The sequence below is a fragment of the Talpa occidentalis genome, unplaced genomic scaffold (genome assembly GCF_014898055.3).
Source record: "Talpa occidentalis isolate TD23 unplaced genomic scaffold, MPIMG_talOcc4v2.1 talOcc4.2, whole genome shotgun sequence".
Taxonomy (NCBI): domain Eukaryota; kingdom Metazoa; phylum Chordata; class Mammalia; order Eulipotyphla; family Talpidae; genus Talpa; species Talpa occidentalis.
The window spans coordinates 52,132,167-52,158,271 of record NW_023602073.1 but is presented as its reverse complement, the minus strand read 5'-3'; the positions used below and the strand labels follow the sequence as shown (position 1 = coordinate 52,158,271).

The 26,105-nt window shown below is 47.8% G+C and overlaps 1 protein-coding gene across 1 annotated transcript; it reads right to left on the bottom strand.

The window, feature by feature from the left end:
- Positions 1-776: 776 nt before the first annotated feature.
- Positions 777-25,745, bottom strand: LOC119251379 (butyrophilin-like protein 1). Its single transcript, XM_054698138.1, has 6 exons — positions 25,382-25,745; positions 22,366-22,647; positions 20,307-20,333; positions 16,127-16,153; positions 15,676-15,779; positions 777-836 (listed from the first exon to the last, which is right to left on the bottom strand). Exons 1-6 carry the CDS (start codon positions 25,743-25,745, stop codon positions 777-779), a joined length of 864 nt encoding a protein of 287 aa, XP_054554113.1.
- Between the last annotated feature and the right edge of the window lie 360 nt (positions 25,746-26,105).

Sequence of the window (26,105 nt, the reverse complement as noted above, 5' to 3'; positions counted from 1 at the left end):
ATGGTTTAGCGGGGGTTACCTTTAGAGGGGTACCAGGAACCATGTAAAATTTTTTGGATGGTGGTTTTTAACGAAAGATGGGCACGCTTGACTATGCCTTGTCCTTGGGGATTATAAGGGATGCCCGTGGTGTGGTGAATGGACAGGGTAGAGCAAAAAATTTTGAAGGTCTTTGCAGTGTAGCATGGGCCATTATCAGTTTTAATACGTTTTGGGATCCCCAAAATGGAGAAACAGTGGAGCAGGTGTGCAATAACATGTCTAGAGGTTTCACCTGTTTGAAGGGTAGCAAGGAGAAACCCACTAAAGGTATCCACAGTAACGTGAATATACTTAAAATTACCGAATTGAGAATTATGGGTGACATCCATTTGCCAGAGGGCGTTGGGGACGAGGCCTCTAGGATTAACACCAAGATGGGGCACAGGAAGTCCTGTCTCGCAGGTGGAGCAGGCTTTTACAATTTGTCTGGCTTGGCCACGAGTAATCTTAAACAAAAGCCGTAATGAGCGAGAGTTGAGATGGTGAAGGTCATGAGCAGCCTGTGAGCATTTCAAAAGTCCATGGATTTCCAGCCTGTTTATTTTCTCAGGCCAGGTCCCTACAGAGATCCTGAAATTTAGTCCTCCAAAGTAAATGATCTCCGCCATCAAGGACAGCCTTTACTAAGGTTTGCCAATCTAGGGGAGTGAGACACCCTTCTGCGATAGAATCAAGAATTGTGAGAGTGAAAGGGGCACTAGCACCATATTGGGTAATGGCGGTTTTTAATTTCTTTAAATGTTGAAAATTATGTGGTTGGTGATAATGGCGGAGGTGGCCTTGAACATCTGGAGCTTCAATAACAGGAAAGACAGAAGCCGCGGAAAAGGGCTTTTTGGGAGGCGGGAAAGCAGACAAAGCCGTGGGAGCCCGGGGAGGAGTTAAAATGACGTCCGCGTCAACTCCGCCCTGCAAAGGCTGCTTTAAGGTGGTATCGGCGTCACCCCTCCCCCGTAATGTACCCAGCCGCAACCCACCGCTCCCAAACCACTGTCCCCGCTGTGGAAAAATGACAACAATCTGTAACGTTGGCCTACTGCCCTTCTTTTGTTTTTTCCTTGTTGGGGATTAGTGGGACGCCTGCCAGCAATGTGTCACTGCAGGCATACTTGAACACATTCAGAGCACATTCAGTAAGCATGCTTGCAGCCTTGGGGGAACTCCTTTGTTTGCAGTGACTCCGATCAAAGGCACCACCCAGGGATGTCCGGGCATAGTGGGAAGGGTGGTCTGCTGGAAGTGCTTGGATCATTCACCACCTAAACATGAAGGTTGTCATCACTGTAGGTAGGAAAGGAGGCTTTCAGCCTATACTTTTGTTCATTCATAGTGCTATGAAATGTCTACTGTTTACCAATGTACAGAGACCAATCAAACTTACTGGACTGGCATATCAAAAGGGAATAATGCAGGATATGTGTGCCCTGCCAAAGCAGGGCAGCCCTTTCGTTGGACTCTGAGGAACCATTGGGGAATGACAGATGGAGGAGGGGTCCAAGACTGGGCAGGAAAAAAGGAAGTTCAAAGGGTTCTTGAACAAGTTGCCCAGACACAGGACCGGTGGTTCAAGCCAATATGAGTCCCAGACCCGGCGGGCTCCCTTAAGTTGGGAAAAAGAGTACAGGCCATGTTATATTCAGCCTTGCAGTTTTTAAATGAGACTAACCCGACCCTGGCCAGAAATTACTGGTTATGTCTGAAAGAAGGACCCTCACGTAACACAGCAGTCCCTACTGTGTATAATTGGACGAGCCTGTAGGGGCCCCCGAAAAAATGCAACTTGAGCTTGCCTATTTATAATGTTGAGCTTTCCCTGGCAGCCGCCCAGATGCCATGCCTTGGTCACAATGGCACTTTGGGAGTGGGCCAAGTAAATAAGGCACTCTGCAGCTCAATAGTCAGTGTGGCCATAGTGCCTGGTTTTAATGTGTCTGCTTCTATGTGCCCGCTGGAGCCAGGCGCTGTCTTCTGTGGCACCACAGCCTACCCCATGCTCCCTGCTGGCTGGTCAGGCTCATGCATTTTAATATATCTTATGCCCGATGTGGGAATAGTCCCGGGCAACCAGAGCCTGATCATCCAGCTCACCCAGTCTGTGTCCGCCAGACCTAAGCGGGCCATGATTGTCCCATTAGTTTTTGGTCTGGGGGTGTCGGCAGGAATAGGTTTGGGGGTTGCTGGAATTGGGACCTCTGTTCAGTTTTACAAGGAGATTTCGGCACGGCTGATGGGGGACATTTGTCTCTACCTGCGGGAAGAATGTTGCTTTTATGGTAACAAATCAGGAATAGTTAGAGATAAAATTAGACAATTACAGGAAGAACTGGAACGTCGGAGAAAAAAGTTAGAAGACAACGAAACATTTCTTTGGGAGGGTCTAGGTGGGTGGGTGCCCTATCTCTTGCCCCTCTCAGTCCGGTTATTACCCTCCTCTTGGTTCTGGCTATTGGGCCTGAAAAGTATGAAGCAGAAAAGAACAGCCAGGCCAAGCTTCCTCAGGGGAAGGGAAAGATTATTGCTCCCTGGCGGACCTCACGGACCCAAGGCGGGGAACAGTGGAGTCGTGCAGGTTGTCAGGGGGAAGCAGGCTTTTATAGGGTGAGGAGAGGTCAGGTGGGAGACTGGGTTCCTACAGTGGGAAAAAGTTTGTAGGGCGCAAAAAGATTCGTGGGGCAGGTGGAGGTTCTTTGTCTGAGAAAAGATTTATAGTGGGAGGGGGAAGTTTCATTGTCTGAATCCTCTAGGCAGGCTTCCACATTCCTGTGCCCAGGTGGGCTTCCTGGTGTGTTTTTGCATTCTGGCCTCCTGCATGGACCTTTAAGGGCCCTGTGTCATTAATAGGCTAGTGGCCTTCATTAGACAAAGAGTGAACTCAGTCCAGCTAATGGTATTGAGGGAGCGATATCTGGCCTTGGACCAACAAGAATCTCCGTAAAGGGACATAATTCCCAACATGAGCCCCTTCATTATAAAGTTGAGCAGCTTTAATTAAGTTTGGTTATAGCTATGCTATTATTATAGGTTTTATGTTTTATGCTTCTTTTATTTTTAACTGCGCTGAAAAAAAATGTGGGAATGTGGAATAACCATTGTTTCACCATTTTGTGTGTAACCACCATTTTAGAATTTTGGGTCTAAGTTTCGCTTTCCTGGAAGATGATTGCTGGAAAATGATGCAACACTCCTAAAATGTGTCTCATATGCTACCAATTGAGCTAGCCGAGCACCCAATATCAAAGGTCTCAGACTGTTATAGAACAGCCCCGATATTAAACGGGTTCCTGGCTGTGGGTCTTCACCCGTGCTTTAAAGGGACTTATGAATACTCTACTACAGACACACACAAAAAGGTTAATAAAAAGTTTATTTACAAGAGGAAAGGAAATGAGGAAAATGTACAACTCAGGGAGAAAATAGGGAAATAAAGTCTTTAATGTGTCCTACCCGATCCGACGACCTGGAAACCCAGTCACTCCCAGAGCTGGCCGGAAGCTGTGAGCTGGCAGAGAGCCAAAATGGGGTCCCCCAAAGCCCACGTGTCTGCCTTTGTATCCACCTGGCTGCTTAACCCCACCCTCAGGTCCCAGCCACCTTCCCTTTGGTGGTGATGGGATTTGGAGTTCCCAGTGTCTTTGGCTTTGACCTGGGGTGGGGGTGGAGTCCACAAAGCCTATATGGAATTAGCTTTGGGACATCCTTTTCCCCCTAACAAGACCACTCTGGTGTCCACTGATAAAAAAGTGACCAATTAAGGAAACCACGGCATCCCAAACCATCCGTTTGAATTTTGAGTTGTGCCCTCAACAAAAATGCCTTCTAGTAGCCAATGAGTAATTGCCAGCTTGTTTTAAAATTTAAACCTGCTTGTAACCTTATAAATACCTTCCTGTTTCCCCAGTTAGGGGCTCTCGCCATCCACCGCTGTGTCGGTGAGTGTTGTGAGTCCAGACTCTCGCGTCTGTATTAAACTCCCTTTTGTGCTTGCATCAGCTGTCCTTGATTCCTTGGGGCTGCCTTCCTCGTTAAAGGGCACAACATTTCCATGTCCCCAAGGAAACCATGGAGCCTGAGCCTCCCTCCCTCCTCACTTCCTGTGGTTTCCCCTTCTCAGTGAAGGGCACCTGTGTCCCCCAGTTATCTCTGCCAGAGACTCCAGAGTCATCTTCACAGACCACTCCCCACACAGCCTACTTCAAATACACTAAAAATATCAATATATTTCTCAATTCATATCCATCACCAGCACCCCTCCCAAGCCACCCTTGTTTTTTCCTGGCCAAGCATTAATCTTTTCGATGGTCTCTCTGCTCTGTTAAAAATCATATAATCTCATGTGTTATTTAAATGTGTTATTTTCATAATCTGTGTAATGTTTGTACATATTTGTTAGCTGAGCTGCATTTTCACAAGATATTATTGAAAGGATGAGTGATCAAAAGAATTAAGATCCCAGCTCCAAGACTCCACCCCTGAGGGTCTCTGAAGCAGCAGGGCTCCCAGAGGGAAGCAGGGCCAGCCTGCAGCTCCTGCCTGGGGGCCCCAGAAAGAGTTGCTACTTGGTGGGGGAGGAGCCCAGGGGCTAACAGAAAGTCCACCAGGCTTGTCCCCAGGGTCCATGAGGCTCTGCTGCCCCCTTGTGGCCAGTGCATGGTGGACACTGAGGGAGGGAAAGGAGGATGGACAAGGAAGCTTGAGATGGGAACAGGAGAGCAGGAAACAGACACACACACACACACACACATCCCATGCAGGATTTTACATGTAAAAACAGATGAAATGAATCTGTGGAGGCAGAAGTCAGATGGCAGCTGTGAGCACAAGGAGGATGTCAAAGAGGGTCCTGGCTGGTGAGGCTTAATCACTTGCTTATTCACTGACTGAAGACTGAGCTCTTCTTTGTGTTCATTCTTCAATAACGAAAGCTGAGTTCCCACAGGGCAGCAGGGGACACAGTCTGCATCTCTGTCCATACAGGCCTCACCCATTATCTATCCCACAGGCTCCCATGCTACGAGCCAGTTGCAACAACCTGGGTGTCAGGGGTTCTTGAAAGAGGGACTGCATGAGGGCGAGGGGGAGTGAGGAGATACAGACACTGGGTCAGGGTGCAGGCATCATCCTACTGAGGGTCTCAGCAGCCCTTTATTTATACATTTCAAGCAAACTGTGAGGGTGCATAAGCATATGCATTAAGGCAGGAAAATAACAATCATCACATCTTTCTCAAGAGCAGCCAAGGGTCTATTTGCCCTCCTGCAGAGGTCGTGACATTTATTATTCTTTGTTTAAAAGATGGCACAGTTGCTAAACAAAAGTGTTCTTAGAGCAGCCATTTACCTTAAACAGTCATTTTATTACTACCAAAAAACTTATGTGACCAAAACATTTCTATGTTTGCCATAGTGAACGATTAACTAAGGGCTGGGGGAAACAAAGGACAGGAGTTACCTGGGGGAAGGAAGATGCATTGATTCTTCCCTAGCCCCAAGCTCTCAATTAAAGGAGGAATTTTCCTAATCTAACAGAAGAGTTTTTCTACCTATTACTCCTCTATTTATCTCATCAGCCTAATCTCCATATCTAACTTTAAGATCAAGGAAAAATTCCTTTTTCTGTAAGATTGCTGATTGTTGTTTTAAGGAACTACAAACATTTCATTGGAGGCAGGGACTGAGATGGTTATAGCTTTTTGTTCCCAGAATGGTTAACATGTGACATATCACTAGTTGTAACATTGACTATTTCCAAGTGCATTATTTGTGCTGCCATGGTTATTAGCTCAACAAGTCACAAAATTGCTGTTGACTTATTCTTTTTTTTTTTTTTAAGATTTATTATTTTATTTATTTATTTATTTATTTATTTATTTATTTATTTATTTATTTATTTATTTATACAAGCACTGGGTACAGTCAGAAGCCCAGGAGGGTGAGAGAATTCACCAGAACCAGAGTGGGGAGCAGAACAGGCAGAAGGACCTAAGCACACTGCTGAGGGAAGCACCAGGCGGCAGCGACATGCGGGACCCTCCTCCAGTGGCCTGGGAGCAGCAGGGGGTCGAACTGGCACTGCAGAGGTTGTAGGCAGCTTCCCAACCCAGCGCTCAACCACTGCACCACCAGAGGCCCTGTTGACTTATTCTTGAATGCATACTCTAACAGCTACCATACCAATTGTCACCTCCAGGGGAGTCAGCCCTAAACAAACAGGAAGAATTTAGCAGGAGCCAGCTATGGCGCCTCCTGGCTTATCAGGAATTTTCTTGTACTTGGAGCATGGCTCCAGTCTGCCACCCAACTGCTATCCTTAACTTTAAAGTAAGAGAATTTCTTTCTCCAATTAGCCCTTCAAAAGACCACATATCCATATTAAAGACTTGGCCAAGGGATGTTTACAGCCTTTTGTTCCCAGAAGTTTTTTCACTTGTTAATGTAAGGCTGAATGTTGAATTACTGCTTTTTGGCAGAGAACTACTCATTTTATAAAAAATGTAATATTTGTATCACTCAGTACTGAGACACAGGGCAAGCTAGGAATTATGCAGTTTTAGGGACAGTGCAGGAGGGGACCTCTGAAGAATTTAGGGAGGCTTCAGAGATAAGGACAACCAAGGGAAAGTAACCCATTCCACTAGGAAAAACAAACATCCCAGGACCAAGGACAACATTGTTAATGCTAGTCCTGGTTTCCTTCAGGTGGTAAAGGGAGGCAGAGATTGGAGAAATGGAGAGTGGTTTAATTTATGGACACATGAGAAGGGCAGCTGTTTAACTTCAATGCAGGGATGCCCATCCGGAGGACTGGGCCATAAATTTAAAGATGCAACAAATGGGGAAAGACAAAGCTGTTAGATAAGGAATGTGAAGATCCCGCACTCAGTAGCAAATTAAGTGAGACAGCCGAGAACTAACCAATCACAAAGAGACTGGTGGAGCTTTAGAATAATGAGGGAAAAAAGGTATCTATTCCCTGAGACCCGACTCCACTTTGGTATGGGGAGCCATGCTACTCATGTCGTCTGACAAAAGTCCGGGCATGGGGCAGATTTCTGAAAAATCAGGAATCTCGTTAGCTGACTCCAAGATTCTCCTCATTTGTTTATGGCTAGTTTCTACCATTGCTAAAATACACATTTAAAAGTAAAACTGCAAATACTGATCAATCATTGAATAACCAAATTGATGACAAATGGCACTGCATGATATAAATATTACATTTTTCATAAAATTAGTAGTCCTCTGCCAAAAAGGCAGCAATTCAACATTTGGCTTTACATTAACCAGTGAAAAAACTTCTGGAAACAAAAGGTTGTAAACCTCTATCGGCCAAGTCTTTGATATAGAGATGTGGTGTCTTGAGGCAAGAGCTAATTAGAGAAAGAAGTTCCTTTACTTTAAAGTTAAGGATAACAGTTGGGTGGCAGAGGCGAGCCATGCTCCAAGTATAAGAAGATTCCTGATAAACCATGAGATACCATAGTTGACTCCTGCTAAATTCTTCCTGTTTGTTTATAGCTAATTCCCTAGGATGTGACAATTGGTATGGTAGCTGTTAGAGTATGCATTCAAGAATAAGTCAACAGCAATTTGTGAATGGTTGAGCTAGTAATCACGGCAGCACAAATAACGCACTCGGAAATGGTCAATGTTACAACTACTGATATGTCACATATTGACCATTTTTTTGAGGATCAAAGGCTATAACCATCTCCTGATTTTGCCCCTGATAAAATATTTGTAGTTCCTTAAAACAACAACCAGCAACCTTATGGAAGAGAAAATTGTCCCTTGATCTTAAAGTTAAATACGGAAACTAGGCTGACTAGATAGTAGAGGAGTGATAGGTAGAAAATTCTTTGTTTAGATTAGGAGACTTCCTCCCCTAATTGAGAGTTGGGGGCTAGGGAAGAGTCAGTGCAGCTTGCCTGTCATTAATGCCCTCCAGGCCCTTGGTTCCTTAATATCAAATCAATATTAAAACAATATACTATACATAATAATTTCTATATAAAAGCTTTCTGTTTTTTACTTTAATCAATTAGTTATATGTTAGTCTAAACTTTATAGGTTAGTTAGAAATCATCTCTTTGTCTCCCTTCCCCCAGGTAATTTCCTGCCCTTTGTTTTCCTCCAGCCCATAGTTAATAGTTCACCATGGCAAACTTAGAAATGTTAGTTGCAGACACATAGGCTTTTTGCTAGTAATAAAATAACTTTTAGATTGTTTAAAGTAAATAACTATTTTGAAAACATCTGTTTAGCAACTGTGCCTTCTTTAAGACAAAGAATAATAAATGTTACACCTCTGCCGGAAGGCAAACAGACCCTTGGCGGTTCCTGAAAAAGAACATGTGATGATTATTATCTTTTTACCTTATGCTTGTGTACTCACAATTTTTTTTTTAATATTTTTTTTTTTTTAAGATTTATTTATTTATTTATACAAGCACAGGGTACAGTCAGAAGCACGGGAGGGTGAGAGAATTCACCAGAGCCAGAGCGGAGAGCAGAACAGGCAGACTGATGAAATACACTGCTGAGGGGAGCAGCGGGCGGCAGGAGAGGTCTGCGCGCCATGTGGGACCCTCACCAGGCGGCTGGGGATCGAACCGGCGCTGCAGAGGCTGCGGGCAGCTTCGCAACCCAGCGCTCAACCGCTGCGCCACCAGGGGAGGCCCGTGTACTCACAATTTGCTTAGTATAAATAAAGGACCGCTGAGACCCTCAGCAGGATGATGTCAGCACCCTGATCAAGTGTCTGCGTCTCCTCATTCCCTCTCCCCCTTCCCTTACCATTTTCTCTACAATTGCGCCGACGCCTTCCCATCCTTCAGGAACCCCTGACACCCAGACTCGCAACACTTTGGCTTCCTTGTCCCTCCCAGGCTTGGTTCCCTGGCCTGGGAGTCCCACTTTATTTCTGTTCTTTTTCTCCTCAATAAACTTTCATTCTCTAAACAAACTGCCTCTTCTCGCTTGCTTGCCTGAGCGTCTGCAAAGTTCCTGCTGCGGCTTCATGAGACACCAACCCGTGGGGGTCTAGTGGCCGGGACTCAGCGCTGCCCCTGCAGTCTGGGATCCGTTCCTGGCTGGGAGACTAGGCCTGACAATTCCGGTATCACTAATAAACAGATAAGGGACCAAATGCAATAAGGACACAGACAAGAGTTCAGTACCAGACTCTGAGCTCTGTGTTCACATTATTCTGAAATCAGAGGCAGCTGCCTGGGGACCTGCACCCTCACTGGATGGACAAACCTCAGGCCCTCCAGACCTTCCTTCCCCACATCTCCTCAGTGACCCCCAAGCTCCTCCCCAGGGCCCTCGCCTCGCCCTCCAGGTCCCCTCTGTCCCTCTGCCCTTCCCACCCCCTCCACCTGCACTTACAATGAGAGCATTGTAAGATATTAAAGAATTAGGCATAGCAAGACAGCAGCCATTTTATGGAAAACAGACATTTTAAAGGGCACAGCTATGCCCTAGTTTAGTGACAAAAACAACCAGACTGGGGTAAAAACCACAAGACAAGGGTAAACGAAACTTAGTTAGTGCCAAGCAAGGAGAGATACCCAATGAGGCTGAACTTGGTCCCTGGTGTGAAAAAGTCCCCGCATCCTGTGAACAAAGTGGAAAAACAGCTGGGTTGCTCTGGGAGGGGGTCCCTCTCTTAACCTGATGAGACTGCTGTGTCAGTACACCAGGCAGAGTTGGACCCTAGCTTAAGCTAGCAATAAAGTATTTTTTGCTTTTGCATCTCTGGCTCCGTGTGGTCCTTGGGAACCCTGGACAGAGTTGAGGCGCCAACTCCTAACATCATCAATGGCTCCTGCCTCCCTGCCCAGCAAAGACCAGCTCCCGTGGAGGAGAAGCAGCCTCACTCTCCCTGTCAATCAGCTCTGCTCCTTCCTCTTGGAGATGCTTCTGCATCAGGTGTCACACAGGAGACACAACTGGCTCCAGATCCTTCTAGTTCACAACCACAGGTCAAGTAGTCCCCTTGTAACAGGGTGGTCCCCAGGAAAGGGGGGAGGTTCCAGGTTCCCTGCCCCACCTAAATGGAGGGTGGAGCTGAGCAGGGAGAGAAGAAGCTGCAGAGGAGACAGAGGAAGGAAGCAGGATGGAGCCAGGAGACCTGGAGGAGGCGCATGGAGCCTAGAGACACGTGAAGAAACTGCGCTTGTCTTTTGGTCGTGGACTTTGTGACACAGATGTGGGTGAGACCCATGGGGAGGTGACAATGGCAGCTTTTACCTTGATTTTGATTTTGCTCTTTTTCTTCTGGGCTTGTCTGGTTGTTTCTGACCCTTTTCTGTGGGTCCCCACTAGAAGATGCTTTAGACTTGTGGCCTTGCTCTGGGCCAATCCCATTTGAATGGAGTTTTACCCACGAGGGGATGGGTAACTTTGGGTGCTTGATTTAGAAATTAGATTCTTTGCCTTTCCTGTATTGTTTCCAAATTGTATTAAAGTTCCTTCCCATTAAAGTCTCAGATGTTTTGTGTTGATGCGGCAGATGGCAGAACCCATTTAGAATAGGCAGGTTTGCCGGGTTTGGGCTGCCCCTCTCCCTGCCCTGTAACACCCTGACTCCCTCACCATCCCCCCTCTATCCCCTCCTCCTCTGAGGTGACCCCTCCCTTGACTAAAGTGCAGGAGGGCAGAGGAGAGGACCCAATGCTAAGAGAGACTGTACCTCCACAAGGGGCCTTGCCCCCTGGTCCTGGGTCTTCCCTTCCCCTCCCCCTGCAGGGTGAGGCCTCCTGCCCTGGGGCTGCTCTCAGCAGGGGATACTCCTCCCCTGGGGCAGGGTGACCTCTGGCTTCCCAGGGTCAGCAGGTCAGAGGCAGAAATTCCAAACTTGGGGTTCACATCTCTCGGGCACCTGAGAGGATGATGTCAGGGGGAACATGGATCATCTTGATCAACACAGGATGTGACAGATCCCTCCAGGTGCATGGGAAAGACCACATGACTGTCAAAGGCGGAAAACTGGAGGAAGAGATGACATAGGGAGGACAGAAGATGGGCCCCGTGGGAGTATCAGGCAGGAGCACCCCAAGGCTGAGGGAGCCATGTCTGCTCTGCCTGAGATCACAGTGATGACATGGTCCCCACAGAGCTGGGAGAGGATTGGGGTCCCCATGAGAGGAATCAGAAGCTATATTGGGAGGAGGATCCTGAGGACACTCTGACTCTCCTGAATCCCCCTGACATGCCCGCTTGGGGTCTCCTCTCCCTCTGGATGAAGATCCCACCTCCTCAGATGACTCTCCCTGAGCCCAGAGGGAAAGAGAGAGAAGAGGAGGGAGACGGGGCTGGGAACAGCTCACAGAGGATGAGGGGACAAGCCCCCCCCAGGACTCTGGGGACATGGACTCTGGGGCTCAGCTGGGGGTGGACAAGCTCCTGAGGTGAGAAGGACCATGAGTGTCAGATGAGCAGCTTCAGTCTAGACCCAGGGTCTGCCCCATCCTGTCTGGGGCCTGGTGTCTCCTCCTCTCCTCAGTCTGCTCCTCAGGTCTGCAGGGGGAGGTGCTGAGTGTATGACAACTGAGATTTAAGTTTCTCATTTTTGTGTTCAAAGCGGGCCATTTAATGCATTTACTTTATAATTACTAGCATAAACGTTTTCTACTATAATCAATACAAAGTTTCCTGTATAAAAATCTGTCTTAAAATAAGTAATCTTGTGTAATTTTTAGGAAATCATAAACATGACTCTCAAATATATAACAATTAATATTATTAATTAATCAGTGACAGCACTGGTATTATTGCAACATGCTACAAAGAGGATTTTGAGGAATAGATCCTTTATTGTCCAGCATGAAAGCAACTTAAAATAAAATATTCTAAGAAAGAAAAAACTTGTACTATCTATGGATAAAAACAATATAGTCTTCAGAATTATCTTTTTTGCTTTACAGACAGCATGTGACTTCACAGCAAACACATTCTTTACTAATGATAAAAACCCAAGTCAAACCTTATACATTTACTAAAAAGTTACATAAATTTGAATTTAATTATAAAATCTCTCTAATGTCCCATTAGATCAAAAGACACGACACACACCATATTTATTTATCAGTTTTCAATAGTTTTTTTCAGAACAATAGAAGTAAAAAATTCATGGATGGTAGCTGACGGTAAATCCTAAAAATGACAAGCATCCCACCATGGGATCCAGAAGAAAAGCAGTACAACTGGGAGAGACCCATGTCCTCGGCTGTGACTGGAGTGTCCCCTCCAGGGCTCATCCTGACACTGTGCAGGGGGCAAAGGGATACACTCCTGGAATCACACAGGAGGGCATGTGGGGACATGTGGGCCAGGAAGTGATACATGGGTGATGGGGGATTCCACAACTGTGACTACTCAGCTCCTCACACACAAGATTGACACATATTTGAACATCCACACAACACAATTGTATGTTTTTAACTACCAAGACAAGCTCCTTTACGCATCTCCAAAACAGACAGTGCCAATCTTTGTATCTATATTACTTATTTCTCAAGTTCAGTCACAATTCAATTGTTTATCTGTTACCCAAAAAATACATCATAAACATAAGATATTTTTCAGTATCTGGATTCCTCAGCACAAGCTCAAGTTGGATAAAATCCAGTTAATTTAGGACACAAATTCATAGCTCATTCCCTTCCTTGTCCAAACATTATGAAAACCCCTTGAAATATTTTCTTTATGAAAAGAAAAATGATCTCCCATGGTAACATTCTTCCTACCCCAAACAGGTTCAAGTCAGTCAATTTCACCATCTGTGGCCTCAGCACAAGGCCTGACCTGACTGTTCTCACAGCCACGGCAGTAAATGGGTGATGGGAGAGTCCATGCATTCGACTCCTCAGCCCCACACTTACAATGTATACACTGCTTATCTTTAAATATCAAGAGAAAGCTTCCTTTACAAGTGAAGAAGTGCTCACCTTTCCCCAAAATGAGGGGAGAGACAGCCCCAATTTTTGTATCTAACATGCCATATTAGGTATTTTTCAAATTTGCTCACAATATCTTTATTCTATTTTTTTTTAAGATTTATTTAGGCATACAAGAACTGGGGTGTAGACCAGAGGTACAGGGGGTGAGAGGATTCACCAGAGACAGAGTGGGGAACAGAACAGGTAGATTAACTAAAATACACTGTTAAGGGGAACAGCGGGCAAGACAGGAGAGGTCAGCTGTGCCATATGGGTTAGCTCCCTAGTTTGGGACAGTAGTTGTGCTGCAGAGACTGCAGATAGCTTCATAGTGCTGTGTTTAAGCCCTTGCGCCACCAGGGAGGCCCCTTTATCTAATTCTGTTATCCAAAACTATATTATAAACATAAACTACATCAACTTGTATAAAAACACAAGGGAAGGGTCTCCCCTGATGGTGCAGGCAGCTGAGCGCAGTGCTGTGAAGGTGTCCAGAGCCTCCGCAGCGCTGGTTCGATCCCCGCCGGCTGGAGAGGGTCCCACATGGTGAGGCAGACCTCTCCTGCCATGCCCACTGCTCCCCTCAGCAGTGTATTTCGTCAGTCTGCCTGTTCTGTTCCCTACTCTGTCTCTGGTGAATCCTCTCACCCTCCCATGCATCTGGCCTGTACCCCGGTTCTTGTGTAAATAAATTAATTAATTATAAAAAGCACAAGGGAAGATGACAAATGAAGATAATGGGTAATAAATACAAATTAACACATACAAGAGAAATTGTTAAAACTATTATAATCTCTTTACAGTCTGTAGTACCAAGATGGGCCACTGTGGTGGTTTCGTATGATCCTAGCAGACTGAGTAAAGGAGAGTCCTGGAGCCCTCTGTGGATTTCTCAGGCTTTTATTGAGCTTCACATGCAGAGCAGCAACCAGGTACATGGCAGGCAGGGTTGCGGGGGTGGGGAGGGGGGGGCGCCAGCAGGCTTCCAAGCCCCTGGCAAGACTTCACTCTGGGATTCTCTGGCTTTCTTTTCTCCCCTTCTCTCTCCCACCTCTTCTCCTGCTTCATCTGCTTCTCTCCTGCTTCTGCTTCTCTCCATAACTGTCTCAATACTCCTCCCGTGGCCCACCGAAGTAAATAAGACAGCTTGCAACAATGTAACAGCTACAGGTGCCCCATCCGGCAGGGCAATCTTAATGGTAGGAGGGCAGAAAAGCCTGAAAACCATTTACTCTACACAGTCACACACCATCAAGATGTCTGACTTCTCCCCACTCCCCTTTCTTCATCTTCTTCTCCCACCAGAACCAGGTCAGTGTCCCTGAGGGAGGGATCCACCTTCCTCCCTGCAGGTCTGGGGCTCAGGATCTGGCTTCCTCTGGCAGCTGTGGTTCCCGTGACCGAGTCAGCACAGGGGTCCGTGGAACTCAAGTTCCTGCTCCCCAAGTCACCCGAGTCTGAGAGTCTCTTCTTCATTCTCATCTTAATTCAGGGAGCTGTTCTCTCCTTTCCAAATGGTGTTGACACAAAAGAGGAACCAGATCCTTCTCCTGAGTTCACCAAATTAACACACCACAAGTATATCACTGGTCACAGAAATTCATCAGCTTTGATAAAATTAAGTGTATTTCATCCATTCCAGAATAGGAAGCAGATAACAGAATATTAGGCTCCTTGGAAAATCCATCGTTCACCATTTCCCCAAATATTTTGGAGGCAGAAGTTTCTGGTCAGATAGTTCAGACCCCTAAATATAGATCTGGGGACCCTCCATCAGGCTCTAGGTTCCTCCAAACAAAGTCAAGTTGGATAAAGTAAACTCCAATTAATTTAGGAGAATCATTCAGAGATCATCCCCTTTCTTGTCCTAAGAGCATAAAATCCCCATGAAATATTTTCTTTACCAAATAAAAAAATTTCCCATGGAAAAATTCATCCTGCCCTTAAAGGGTTCAAAGTTATGTCTCAGCACAAGGCCTGACCTGACTGTTCTCACAGCCACGGCCCAGGAATCTGCACCCAGAGCAGGAGGACGAGACTCCAGCATCCGGGACTCACAGGTTTGTCCACAGGGAACCTGCAGCCCCCAGAAGAGCCCAGGGCAGGGCTGGGCAGGGAGGGGCCTCATGGGGTCTCAGGGGCTCAGGGGAGGAGGGGGGCTTCAGGCCCTGGGGGAGCCCCATCCACACCAGAGCCCAAGGGGATCCCCTCCCTGGGGGACTCACAGGCTCCTCCAGAGAAGGAGGATTGTTCATGGGCACAGAGGGCTTCTGGGGCCCAGCCTCCAGGGGGCAGAGGGTCATGGACACATCTCCAAAATAACAGATGAAGTATGGAAGGAGAGTCCCAGAGAAGGACTCAGGAGGGAAGGAGAAAATGCGCGAGCCATCAGTCATGTCATAGAAGGAGACGTCCCCTTGATCATAGTCCAGGAAAACCCCCATCCTGTGGGGAACCTGCCTAAGAAGCAGCCGAGTAGGAGGGTCAGTAAAGGCTTGGAAAATATAATTTTGCCGGCCAAAAACCCATTTTCCTTTCTCTTTCCCAAAAAACCATTTCTGTGGGGACAGAGCACCAAATCTAGTTTTCTCAACTTTCTTCCAGACCCCCAAGCCCCACTCAGTTCTGTCTGCATTCCTGACTTCTACTTCCCAGTAACAGCGCCCTGATGTGATGCCCTCAACACCCCAAACATTGTATCCTCCTTCTAGTCCATCGTGATAACAGTTCAGACTCTTCTTATCATGAGAGAGGACAATTCTGCGGTGGCAAGAACCTGGATCCAGAGTGACAGGCCCTGCAGAGAGAGAACCCATATACCAGCCTGACATAACAAGGGCACACACCTCCTCACCCCAGATACTCAGCTTTATGGGGAGAGGGATATGTTCCCTGAAATGAAGCCTGATGACCCCAGCCCACAGTCCACAAGCAAGAGAAGGAACCACAAGATTACTGGGGCTCAAATGTCACAGGACCCCTGGAGACCCGTCTGGACCCCCAGGACTAAGGAGCCCCTTCAGCACCCATGACCAGTCATGCAACCACCCTCTACCCTCCATGGAGGGTGCAGAGTCTGTGCCCACAGAGAACAGAAGGAAAGGCCAGAAGCTGAGCAGCCCCAGAGAGAACAGAGTCACTCACAGGCCCGGAACTGCTCCTTCCGCCAATCTGCAAGAGACACACATGTCATGTGAGGGACTCTAGATGCTGACACATCAGGGCCCACACCTACTTTTCTACAAGACAATAACAGAATTTACAGATGAGAATATTTGCAAATGTTTAGTTGATGCATCTATCTTTTAGATTCATACACATGCACATACATACACACAGTTTTTATGCTGCAAATTTCCCATGATTAAGACCTAAAGCTTAATACTCAGGGTTGTAGGCTGGATACCGACTGAACAGAAAGGTCTTTACCCAAATACGACCATCAAATTATACTTTTTGAGTCTCCAGCCACAGGCCCATCCTGGAAAGTAGGTTTTCTTGAACAGGTTCTATGGAGATGAAATGCCCAGGACTGCGTGTGCTTATGAAGAACTAACAGACCTGGACGTGCAGCTTCTCTCTGAGCCACGGGGCTTAGTGCCTCAACCAGCCCAGGCCTGTGTGCGGCCCGATGCTCCTGCCTCCTGGGGCAGCGAAGGCCTGCAGAAGCCTGGAGATGTGGGGACTGGTAGGCAGAGCATTCCCCTCGGATTGTGAATAAATCTGTTTGTCCAAGAAGGGGAGAGAGACAGATAGACAAACAGAGAGACTGACACAACCTGACTGAGCTGCATGTGGGGGTGACTGTGACATGAGTGAGGAGACTCAGGACTCTCAGCAGAGGTCCCTGCCCACTCAGGAGGGGGTGGAGAGGGTTCTAGGGAGGAGAGACATGCAGAGTAGGGACATGGACACACACTGAGAGGATCAAACACAAGTGAAAACTTTCCACATTTTCATGTGTGGTGGGGACAAAACCATGCCTATAGAAAGAGAACACACTTTGGATTAACACAACTGTTTCCTTCAAGAAGAGCCCAGAAAGATGTAGACTTCAAAATAAAACCTCTCTGTATGAGCAGAATAATGACTTCAAAGATGTCCATGTCCTCATCCCATGAACCTGTCAAAATGTGTTCATGACAGAGAAGAGAGAAAACTGCAGGTGGGACAGAGATGGGACCTAGAAGCAGGGAGATTATTGAGGATCATCAGGTGGAGCCAAACACAAGAGCTTTAACAGCTGTGACCCTGCACCTGTGCTCAGAGACAGTCACATGGTGAGGGCAGCAGGGCCATAAAGAGGCTACACGGCAAGCTGTGTAGACAGAGGATGGGGGTCCCCCACAATGCAGGGGGCCTTAGATCCTGGGAGAGGAAGGGACTCCTGGAAGGAAGGAGCTGCCAGACCCTGGAGTTAGTCCCAGGACACGGTCTCAGGTGTCTGCCCTGCAGGCGTGTGAGATGATAAACTGTGTGGGTGACACTGCTCAGGGTGTGGTGATGTGTGGCAGCAGCAGCTGGAGCTCTCATGCCTCATGTGGGGACCCAAGCAGCTGAGCAGGGCCCTGGCAGGGGAGGGTCTGGAGGGAGCACCAGGACCCCATGATGCACATGGAGAGATGAGGACCCTGAAGTGTCACCTGCTTTGGGGGGAGATGGAGGGAGAGAGAGGGGCCGGAGAGCAGGCAGGGAGGGAAGGATGGGTGAGGAGAGGAGGACAAGGACGTGGGACAGGAGGAAGGAGCCAGAAGGTTCATCAATTTGCTGACCAGAGACAGACCCAGACCTTGACTCTGCTCTGGAGGGAGGGTCACCCACAAGCCCTAATGACCAGAGGGGACGTGCCCTGCCCCCCTCAGCATGTGCCACACAGGATCATAGACCAGTGGCCCCAGGGGAGCCCCTGAAATGACTAAAAGGGGAGCACAGGCCCCTCCACCCCTAGTGTCCCAAGGCCATGTCATCCCCACCTCACACATCCTGGGAAGGAGGAAGCAGGTCATTCCCCAGCACTCAGGTCAGACACAGCAAGACTCTGAGGCCATCAGGGGAGAGCGTGAGTTTCCCAACCATGTGAGGAGGGGGAGAGAGGAGAATCCAGGATCCACATTTATAGGAATAAGGAACAACATCTTCTTGTGCACATGGTGTGTAAATGTGTGACACCAGCCACACCTGCACAAGCTCACTCAGAGAAGCTGGCTTTTCCATCTTTGCTTGATAGGAAACAACATCACATGCAATGACTGGGTGGCATATATGTGACCTCTTTGTGAAAAAAGATTTTAAATTTACTGGTATTTGCTGAGACACTAGTTGACATCCGCTATAATGCTCTACTCCATGCTTCTCCATACAACAATAAAAAACAGGGAGTGGAGGAGAACAGGAACAGGAGCAACAGGAAAAATGTAGAAAATCCAGTGACATTTAATGTGAGACACAGCATGCCCAGTACTGTGTGTGCACTGACTGCGCTAGTCAGTTAATTTTTGCAGCAAAATTTTAAGTAACAAAAAAATTTTTTTAAAGATTTATTTATTTATTTTATACAAGAACTGGGGTACAGACCAAATGTACGGGAGGGTGAGAGGATTCACCCAGAGACAGAGCAGGGAAAGAGCAGGCAGACGGACGAAATACACTGCTGAGGGGAGCAGCGGGTGAGACAGGAGAGGTCTGCCACGCCATGTGGGACCCTCGCCAGCCAGCTGGGATGGAACCAGCGCTGCAGAGGCTGCGGACAGCTTCACAGCGCGGCACTCAACTGCCTGCGCCACAGGGGAGGCCCTTAAGTAAAAAATTTTTGTTAAATTTTACAAATACTGCAAGATCACACATGTATCCATCTGTGAATCTGTCAATATCAAAATGTTGATTCTAGTGTATTAATGGTGTTTCATTTGAATACATCATTCTTTTTGCATGCCAAAGGAAATTATATGTTAAAATGCATGAGACAGGGCCTCCCCTGGTGTCTCAGGCAGTTGAGCACAGTGCTGTGAACCTGTCTGCAGCCTCTGCAGCGCTGGTTCGATCCCAGCCAGCTGATAAGGGACCCGATAAGGTCTGCCCCACCATGTGGGGCAGACCTCTCCTGTCTCTCCCGCTGCTCCCCTCAGCAGTGTATTTCGTCAGTCTGCCTGTTCTATTCCTCGCTCTGTCTCTGGTGAATCCGCTCACCCTCCCTCGGATCTGGCCTTTAGCCTTGCACGGCATCTGCACAGCAAAATTCAAACTGGTGACTGTGCCCAAAACCTCTAGAAGGCTCTTCTCCCACACACCCCTCTCCTTCCTTCCCCTCTCTATCTCCATCCAGACTTTTCTTTCAAATTTCCCCCCCTGTTCTTTGGAAATGGATTATAACCCTTTTAGGTTTGCTCTTTTTCAGTCTACATAGCTACCTCTTTAAAAAACCTATATACTACAGTGGGGAGCAATTAGGGTCAAAATAAGGGGGTTGGGAATAGTATAGGGACTATAACCAAGATGAAAATGCATACAAAAATGAAAATTGTGCAAAAACGAAAATTGATGTAAAAAATATATAAATTAAATTAAAAAAAGAAAAACCTACTTAATAGCGACCATGAGACTGTCAGACAGAATTTTCCTATAAAAGATGATGGTTCTGAAAAATCATACATTGCTTATCTTGTTATAAAGACACAAAAAAATACATGCACATGCACACACACACAGGATTTTACATGTCATTTCAGACCTTTCACAGGTCCCTGCCCAAGAGTCATAAACACCCCAGAAGGTATGACCCAGAGTCAGACACCAGCTCTAAACAACTGATTCCTCAGGACCCACAAGGGATTAGAAGAAAAATCCAGCTTGGACATGATCAGAGCATGCATGAGAAGACAGAGAATCAAGAGGAAACAGGAAACAAAAACTAGATCCAAAATAGGACTGGGATTTGGGATCCAGAAGGATCCATAACCCAGGACCCCTTAGCAAGACCTGACTTGGAAATAGGAATCTGGAAGTTTTGAGAGATCAGCAAATCCTGAACCCCACACTTATTCCTGCTGCAGCCTCTCCTCACATTGACCACCATTGTTCTCACCCACAAGAAAGGACCAGGTGACAGGGGGTCAGAGGGTGTCCTGACCCCACATGACCTGCAGGGAGGACAGGGCAGGTGGAGGCAGGTCTGTGCTCACAAGGGTTGGGGCCCTGCAGTTCTCAGATGGAGGCTCCAGAGTAAGAGGAGACCAGATACCCCAGGTCCTTCCTGGTGGGAGTCCCTGATAGAGAAGGGGTGGAGGGGAGCCTGGGAGGGGTTCCCAGGACTCTCAGGGCCACTCACCTGCATACAGCTGGGCCTTCCTCCAAGCTGAAAGGGAACACATAGGTGACACCTCAGAACAACCAGCTGCTCTTGTGATCCAAGGGCCCTGGTCTCCCCCTGTTCTGCAGGTGAGACTCTCTGGGGGTGGAGGGGAGAGGCTGAGAGGTCATGACCTCCTGCCCTGTGCAGACAGCAGTGGGTGGTGGGAAATCCCTGGCTCAGGTCAGGAGCCTGCAGGACAGACTGACCCACCCTGCCTGATGCTGCTGTGGGGCTTTAGCAAGTCACTGAGCAGCTCTGGGCTTCAAAGACTTCAAAGCTCCTGCTTCACCTGCTACTCAGTGTTGCTACACAGGATCAAAAACAGTATATGGGAAGATATTTTTTTTTTTTATAGAGGCATGTTTTTCTTTCTTTCTTTATTTGTTTGTTTGTTTGTTTTGTTTATACATGCACTGGGTACAGTCAGAAGCGCGGGAGGGTGAGAGAATTCCCCAGAGCCAGAGCGGGGAGCAGAGCAGGCAGAAGGACCGAGGTACACTGCTGAGGGGAGCAGCGGGCAGCAGGAGAGGTCTGCGCGCCATGCGGGACCCTCCTCTGGTGGCTGGGAAGCAGCCGGGGATCAAACCGGCGCCGCAGAGGCCACGGGCCGCTTCGCAACCCAGCGCTCAACCACTGCGCCACCGGGGAGGCCCATGGGAAGATATTTTTTTTAACGTACCTATTATTCCATAGTTACTACATTTAGTATTTCCTTGGAAATTAATGGGAAGAAGAAATAAAAACAAACCATGGACATCACACCAGCTCCTGGGTAGAAATGACCCATCTTCCTCCAATGCAGTATTTCTAGTCATAACAACTCTCTGGGAAAGGGAAAGACCCCCCACTCCCTCCCAGCCAAGGTCACCCCATTCTCTCCCAGCACCACTGATCAGCCTCTTCAGGAGCAGAGAGAACAGACTTTTCTTGGGGGTGTTTGGAGAGAAAGGGCAGGAAGAGGTCACATTCCTAAACTCCAAGAGTCCATTTACTTATCAAAACCCAGAGCCACTGGCTTTAATCAGGGTGCTGACCAAGAAGGAGATGCATTGAGGACTAGAAAGTCAGCACCATGGTGGGAAAGTCAGGGCTGGAATGAGACCAGGATGCAGGGGACTCCAAGGGTCACCACCCACCAGGATCCCAAGAATGGGGGGAATACAGCACCCAGATCTGGAGAGCCCATGGAGCAGGGTCCTGCCTCCAACCGGCTCCCACTTCCACCCCAGGGAATGGTCCACATGTCTGTGCTTAGACAGCCATGGGGAGGGACCCCTGAGCACAGGGGACAGTGACCCAGGATACCTGGACCATCACTCACCAGCCAGGTAACCTGCCTTCCTCTGGCCTGAAAGACAACACAGGACACAGGTGAGCTAAGAACCAGAATGTCTCCCATGAAGGGGACACAGAGAGTTCAGGAGGGAGAGCAGAGCTTACCTAGAATTGCCTGGAGTTCATCTGAAATAGAATTAAAAAATATAAGTGTAAACTGTCCCTAAGAACAAAATTTGCCTAGAGAAGATGCAAAAATGAATCTCTCTGTAGTCCCAGAAGTTTCACATTCAGACCAACATGAGCCTCCAAGCTCCTCTGTCCCCTCTGGGACTCAGTACCTGCTCTGATCTCCCTGCAGAGGGACCCTGGGCTCTGGCTCGGCAGTCAGCTTGTCCCTCTCAGCACTCACCACCGCAATCACCAGCCTGGCCCCTGTCCTGCCCTACCTGTGTCCGACAAGGCCTCCTTCTTGGCCTGTCTGTCCTTCTCCTTAATACTACGCAGATCCTTCTGTTCCTGCAGCTCCCGCATCTGTGTGGAATGTTCTCTCCGGGTGTAGTAAGCAGCCCCCAGGAGAGGGAACAGCAGCAAGGGCAGGATCACCAGGAAAGCTGGCTTCCAGGGAGAGGGCCGGGGGAAGAAGGGCTCTGCAGAGAGAGACCCCATCAGGACACAGCCCAGGACAGCCCAGCCCAGTACCCCTGGGTGAGCTGGCCCCCTGCCCCTGCAGGGAATGGGGCAGGGGAGCAGCGCTGACCTGGGATGACAATGGCCATGGCCTTCTCCTGGCGCAGGACAGGGTTGAAGATGGAGCAGGTCACGCTCCCCACAGAGCTGTCTCTCACCACCAGAGCGGCCTCCACGCTGAACAGCCCCTCAGTGTCCTGGGCCTGGACCTTGGAGAACTCCAGGAACTGCTCCCCACGGGGGTGTCTCCACTGCACCTGGGGTTCTGGGAACCAGCCCGAAGCTGTGCACACCACAAGCACCCCATGCTCCTCTGGCCCCGAGATGTACACTTGGGGAGCAGAGCCCACACCTGTGGAAGGAAGATGAGAGCTAGGTAGGGCAGGGCCACCTGTGCACACCTCCAGGGGAGGCTGTCAAGGTGCACTCTGAGGGGTCTGGGGGAGATCTGGAGCAAGATGATGACCTGATATGTTCATCTTTACCTTTCTACCCATTATTTTTATAATGATATAAACATGTTCAAATCTTTTAGAATTCTTTTCTTGTTGAAGAGTACACCTTATAATCCAAAAACAGGTGTATTTTCTCATTTCTCAGCAACATCTCGGCCTCCATAGTGCAGCTTCTCCTTCTAGTCCATTCTGTTCTGGGTGATTCAACAAAAGGCTCCCATTTGTCAACCCCAGTCTCCAAGGTCCTCTCACCCAGTCTCCCTTCACTCAGGGCACTCCTGACCTCATCTTGAAACTACCTCCAACTTGGACTGGTCACTTCCCTCTGATGGTGGCTTATTGTAACTTGGGCCCCTGCTGAACCCCTTTCCTGACTTTTCTCACTGCATCTGCTCCTTGAAGGCAGCGCAGTCCCAGGGTCCAGTCCTTAAAGACCCATCTTATCTCACACCCTCTCCCAGGGCTTCTTCTCCCTCAGCTCCTGTGTCTCCTCACACATCACTTCCAGATATCACCTCACCAGCCTCCCCACCTCCCTCCCTGATAGCCCCATCCCTGTGGGTTACATCTGCCAGGATTCCTCACATGCTCTTCACACCCAAAATTCTATATCTGAACTCATGCTGTTGTTTCATCTTAAGTAAATTAGCAAAAAAAAAAGTTCCTAATTCTTCACCCTTCTTCATATCAGGTTCACACTCTGCCATGTACATTTTACTCACACTCTGACTCTGGGATCAGTCATGTGACTTCATGTGTCTAATGAGAGATCAGCTCATGTGACTCAGCAGAGGTTTAAAATGCTGCCCCATAGGTCTTTCCTCTGCCATCTCCATGGAAGGACATTGTAGTTCAGGTGGAGCAGGGCCTGTCACCAGCCTTTCCCCCTGAAGCTGTCCTCCCTCAGCCAGGAGCCAGTGACCATTCACGTAACAAGCCCAGCCAAGGTCCACTTGGTGACATTTTCATCTGACCAAAAAATGTAGGAGTAAGTTCAGTGGAGAGTAGTCAAGCCCATCCAGGTTAGTTGAAGTCTCCACCAGCCCATGTTAATACAAGTCCACTTGTATTAACTGAGAGATTTTTTCTGTGATTATTTGTTACACAGCAGCATTATGGTGACAGGCAACTGATACACATTATTAATGTGCCTAACATTAATTATCAAGCAGACTTTACAAAGTCTCATAAGCCTCTGCAATCTCCTCTTCTACTTTAAATTCTGTGACCCAGTTCTCCTCATTCAATTGGGTTTTTTCTAACCTCACTGATGGCACCTCCTGTGCACCCACCGCCACTGTGTGAACCAGCCCTCTGCTCTATCCCATAACTGCAGCCACAACTCCAGATACTGTCCCTGCCCTTGTCCACCCCACAACTGCCAGAGTCACATGCTAAGCATTGTTGTGCTGAAATCTCCAACAGCTCAACATGCAAACACCACAACATGTGCACCAGGACTCCTCATCTGTGACTGATCCTCCTCAGCCTCTTCTCTCTTCAGTGCTCACACTTTTACACCTTCAAGGCCCAACTCCCCAAGCTAAAGAATCTAACCGTTGTTATCCACAATCACCAGGCTCTGTGGACTCCATCGTCCTTTCTTCATCTGGTCCAAGGGGCTTTATAGATCCAGTTAGATAAAATGATGTCCCAGCTCAAATATCTACATCATATGGAGGTTTTATGATTGCCTATGGGAGCATAATCAACCAGCCTCGACCTCTCCACCGTGTACTCACAACATTTTTTTATGACAGTATTGTCACCTCACAACACCCTGCTCCTCACTCTCCCCCACCAGCCATGAGGACTCTATGTGATCAGAATCACACACCAAGCACATGCCCACCCAGGTCATTCACATGGGCTGTGCCTCCACATTGAAACTCCTTTCCTTGGCTACAACATGCCTGTAGCTAATAAGGCTGTATGATACGCAGGGAAGTTGTTAAAGGACAAACACCAAAGAATTTTTTTTTCCACAATGAGGAAGTTTTCCCCATTTTGCTTCTTCTTCTTTCTTTTTATTTAAACCTATAACAGCAGACAGATGTGATTTAACCTATTGTGACAATCAATTCACTATATATATAAATCAGTCATTATGCTGTATGCCTCACATTACATATGATACATATTAATTATCTGTCTATAAACTGGGGAGAAAGGAACACCCACACATCAGATATCTACTCAGCTGTATTCCCACTTCCCTGGAGTCTTTGCTCCCATGGCACCAGCCTGAGCTACTACAGATTACTGTAACCTCCCTTCAGCCCCAGCCCCACAGTGCTGACCCATCTCCCTGCTCCATTTAGCTTCCTGTCCTCGTCCCTTCTCACTTCGAAATATAATTTATGCCCTGATTATTGATTACAATTGCTCTACCATAGCTCCCACTACAAATACAAACTCACAGTGTGAAGAACTTTATTAGATTTGCTTTTGTATCCAAGAGTTTAGAACAGGGCCAGACATGTAGTAGTTTCCCTGTATAATTACATTTCATTAAACATGAATTAATAAGCCTTTTTTTACTCATAAATGAAATGAAAAACTAAATTCCATTGCCTTATTTTCTCAACTCCAAAACTCCAGGATGCTAAGATATTTAACCATGTCACCAACCTGCCACCTGCAGCTCCAAGTTGGCTTGCCCACGGAAGACTCCGTTGCTGAAGAAGCAGGTGTACAGCCCGTTGTCAGAAGCCTGGACCTTGTGGATGGTCACAGCAGCCTCCCCATCACGGAGGAATTTCCCCACCAGCGAGGTCCGCCCTGCGTACTGGGCCATCAGCTCCTCAGGCCGCTCCTGTTGGTCTTGATAGGTGAACACTGACTCCAGGCTATTGGACCGAAACCACCTCAACTCCATGTTCTCTGCACTCATGACTGGGAACAGGGAGCAGGGCAGTGTGGTGTCCTCACCCAGCTCTGCCACAATGGGGTCCGCTGGGGCGATGACATGGAACCTCTCTGTGAACACAGACATGGGAGTTAGAAAGGCTGAGAGAAACAGTCGTATCGGGGAACACACACCATCACTGGGGAGGCCCCGGCAGGCTGAGGGAAGATGGGTATGAGCGGACAGCTGACATGAAGGATTAGCAGTGACAATTCTGAATCTGGTAAAGATCTTCCAACCAAAGCTGTGGTCCAGAAATAATGTCAAAGATGCTCCCTCTGTCACTAGTGTACCTGATAGCAGGACCTTCCATAAAAAACTTTAACTCCATGGTTCTCACCTTCAGCATCACAATCACCAGGAGGGCTTGTAATTGTAAAATGCGGGGATCCTACCCCATGTCTGATGCAGCCAATTGGGATGTACCCAAGAACCTGCATTTCAAAA

What these genes read in the sequence shown, in the direction of transcription:
- LOC119251379 (XM_054698138.1), bottom strand. Translation starts at nt 25,745, where the DNA reads ATGTCTGTGTTCACAGAGAGGTTCCATGTCATCGCCCCAGCGGACCCC. An exon ending in CATGGCCATTGTCATCCCAG is followed by an intron (nt 20,334 to 22,365) that starts GTCAGCGCTGCT and finishes GTTCCCTTTCAG; the next exon opens with CTTGGAGGAAGGCCCAGCTG. An exon ending in GAAGGAGCAGTTCCGGGCCT is followed by an intron (nt 15,780 to 16,126) that starts GTGAGTGACTCT and finishes CTCTCTCTGCAG; the next exon opens with GGCCTGTCACTCTGGATCCA.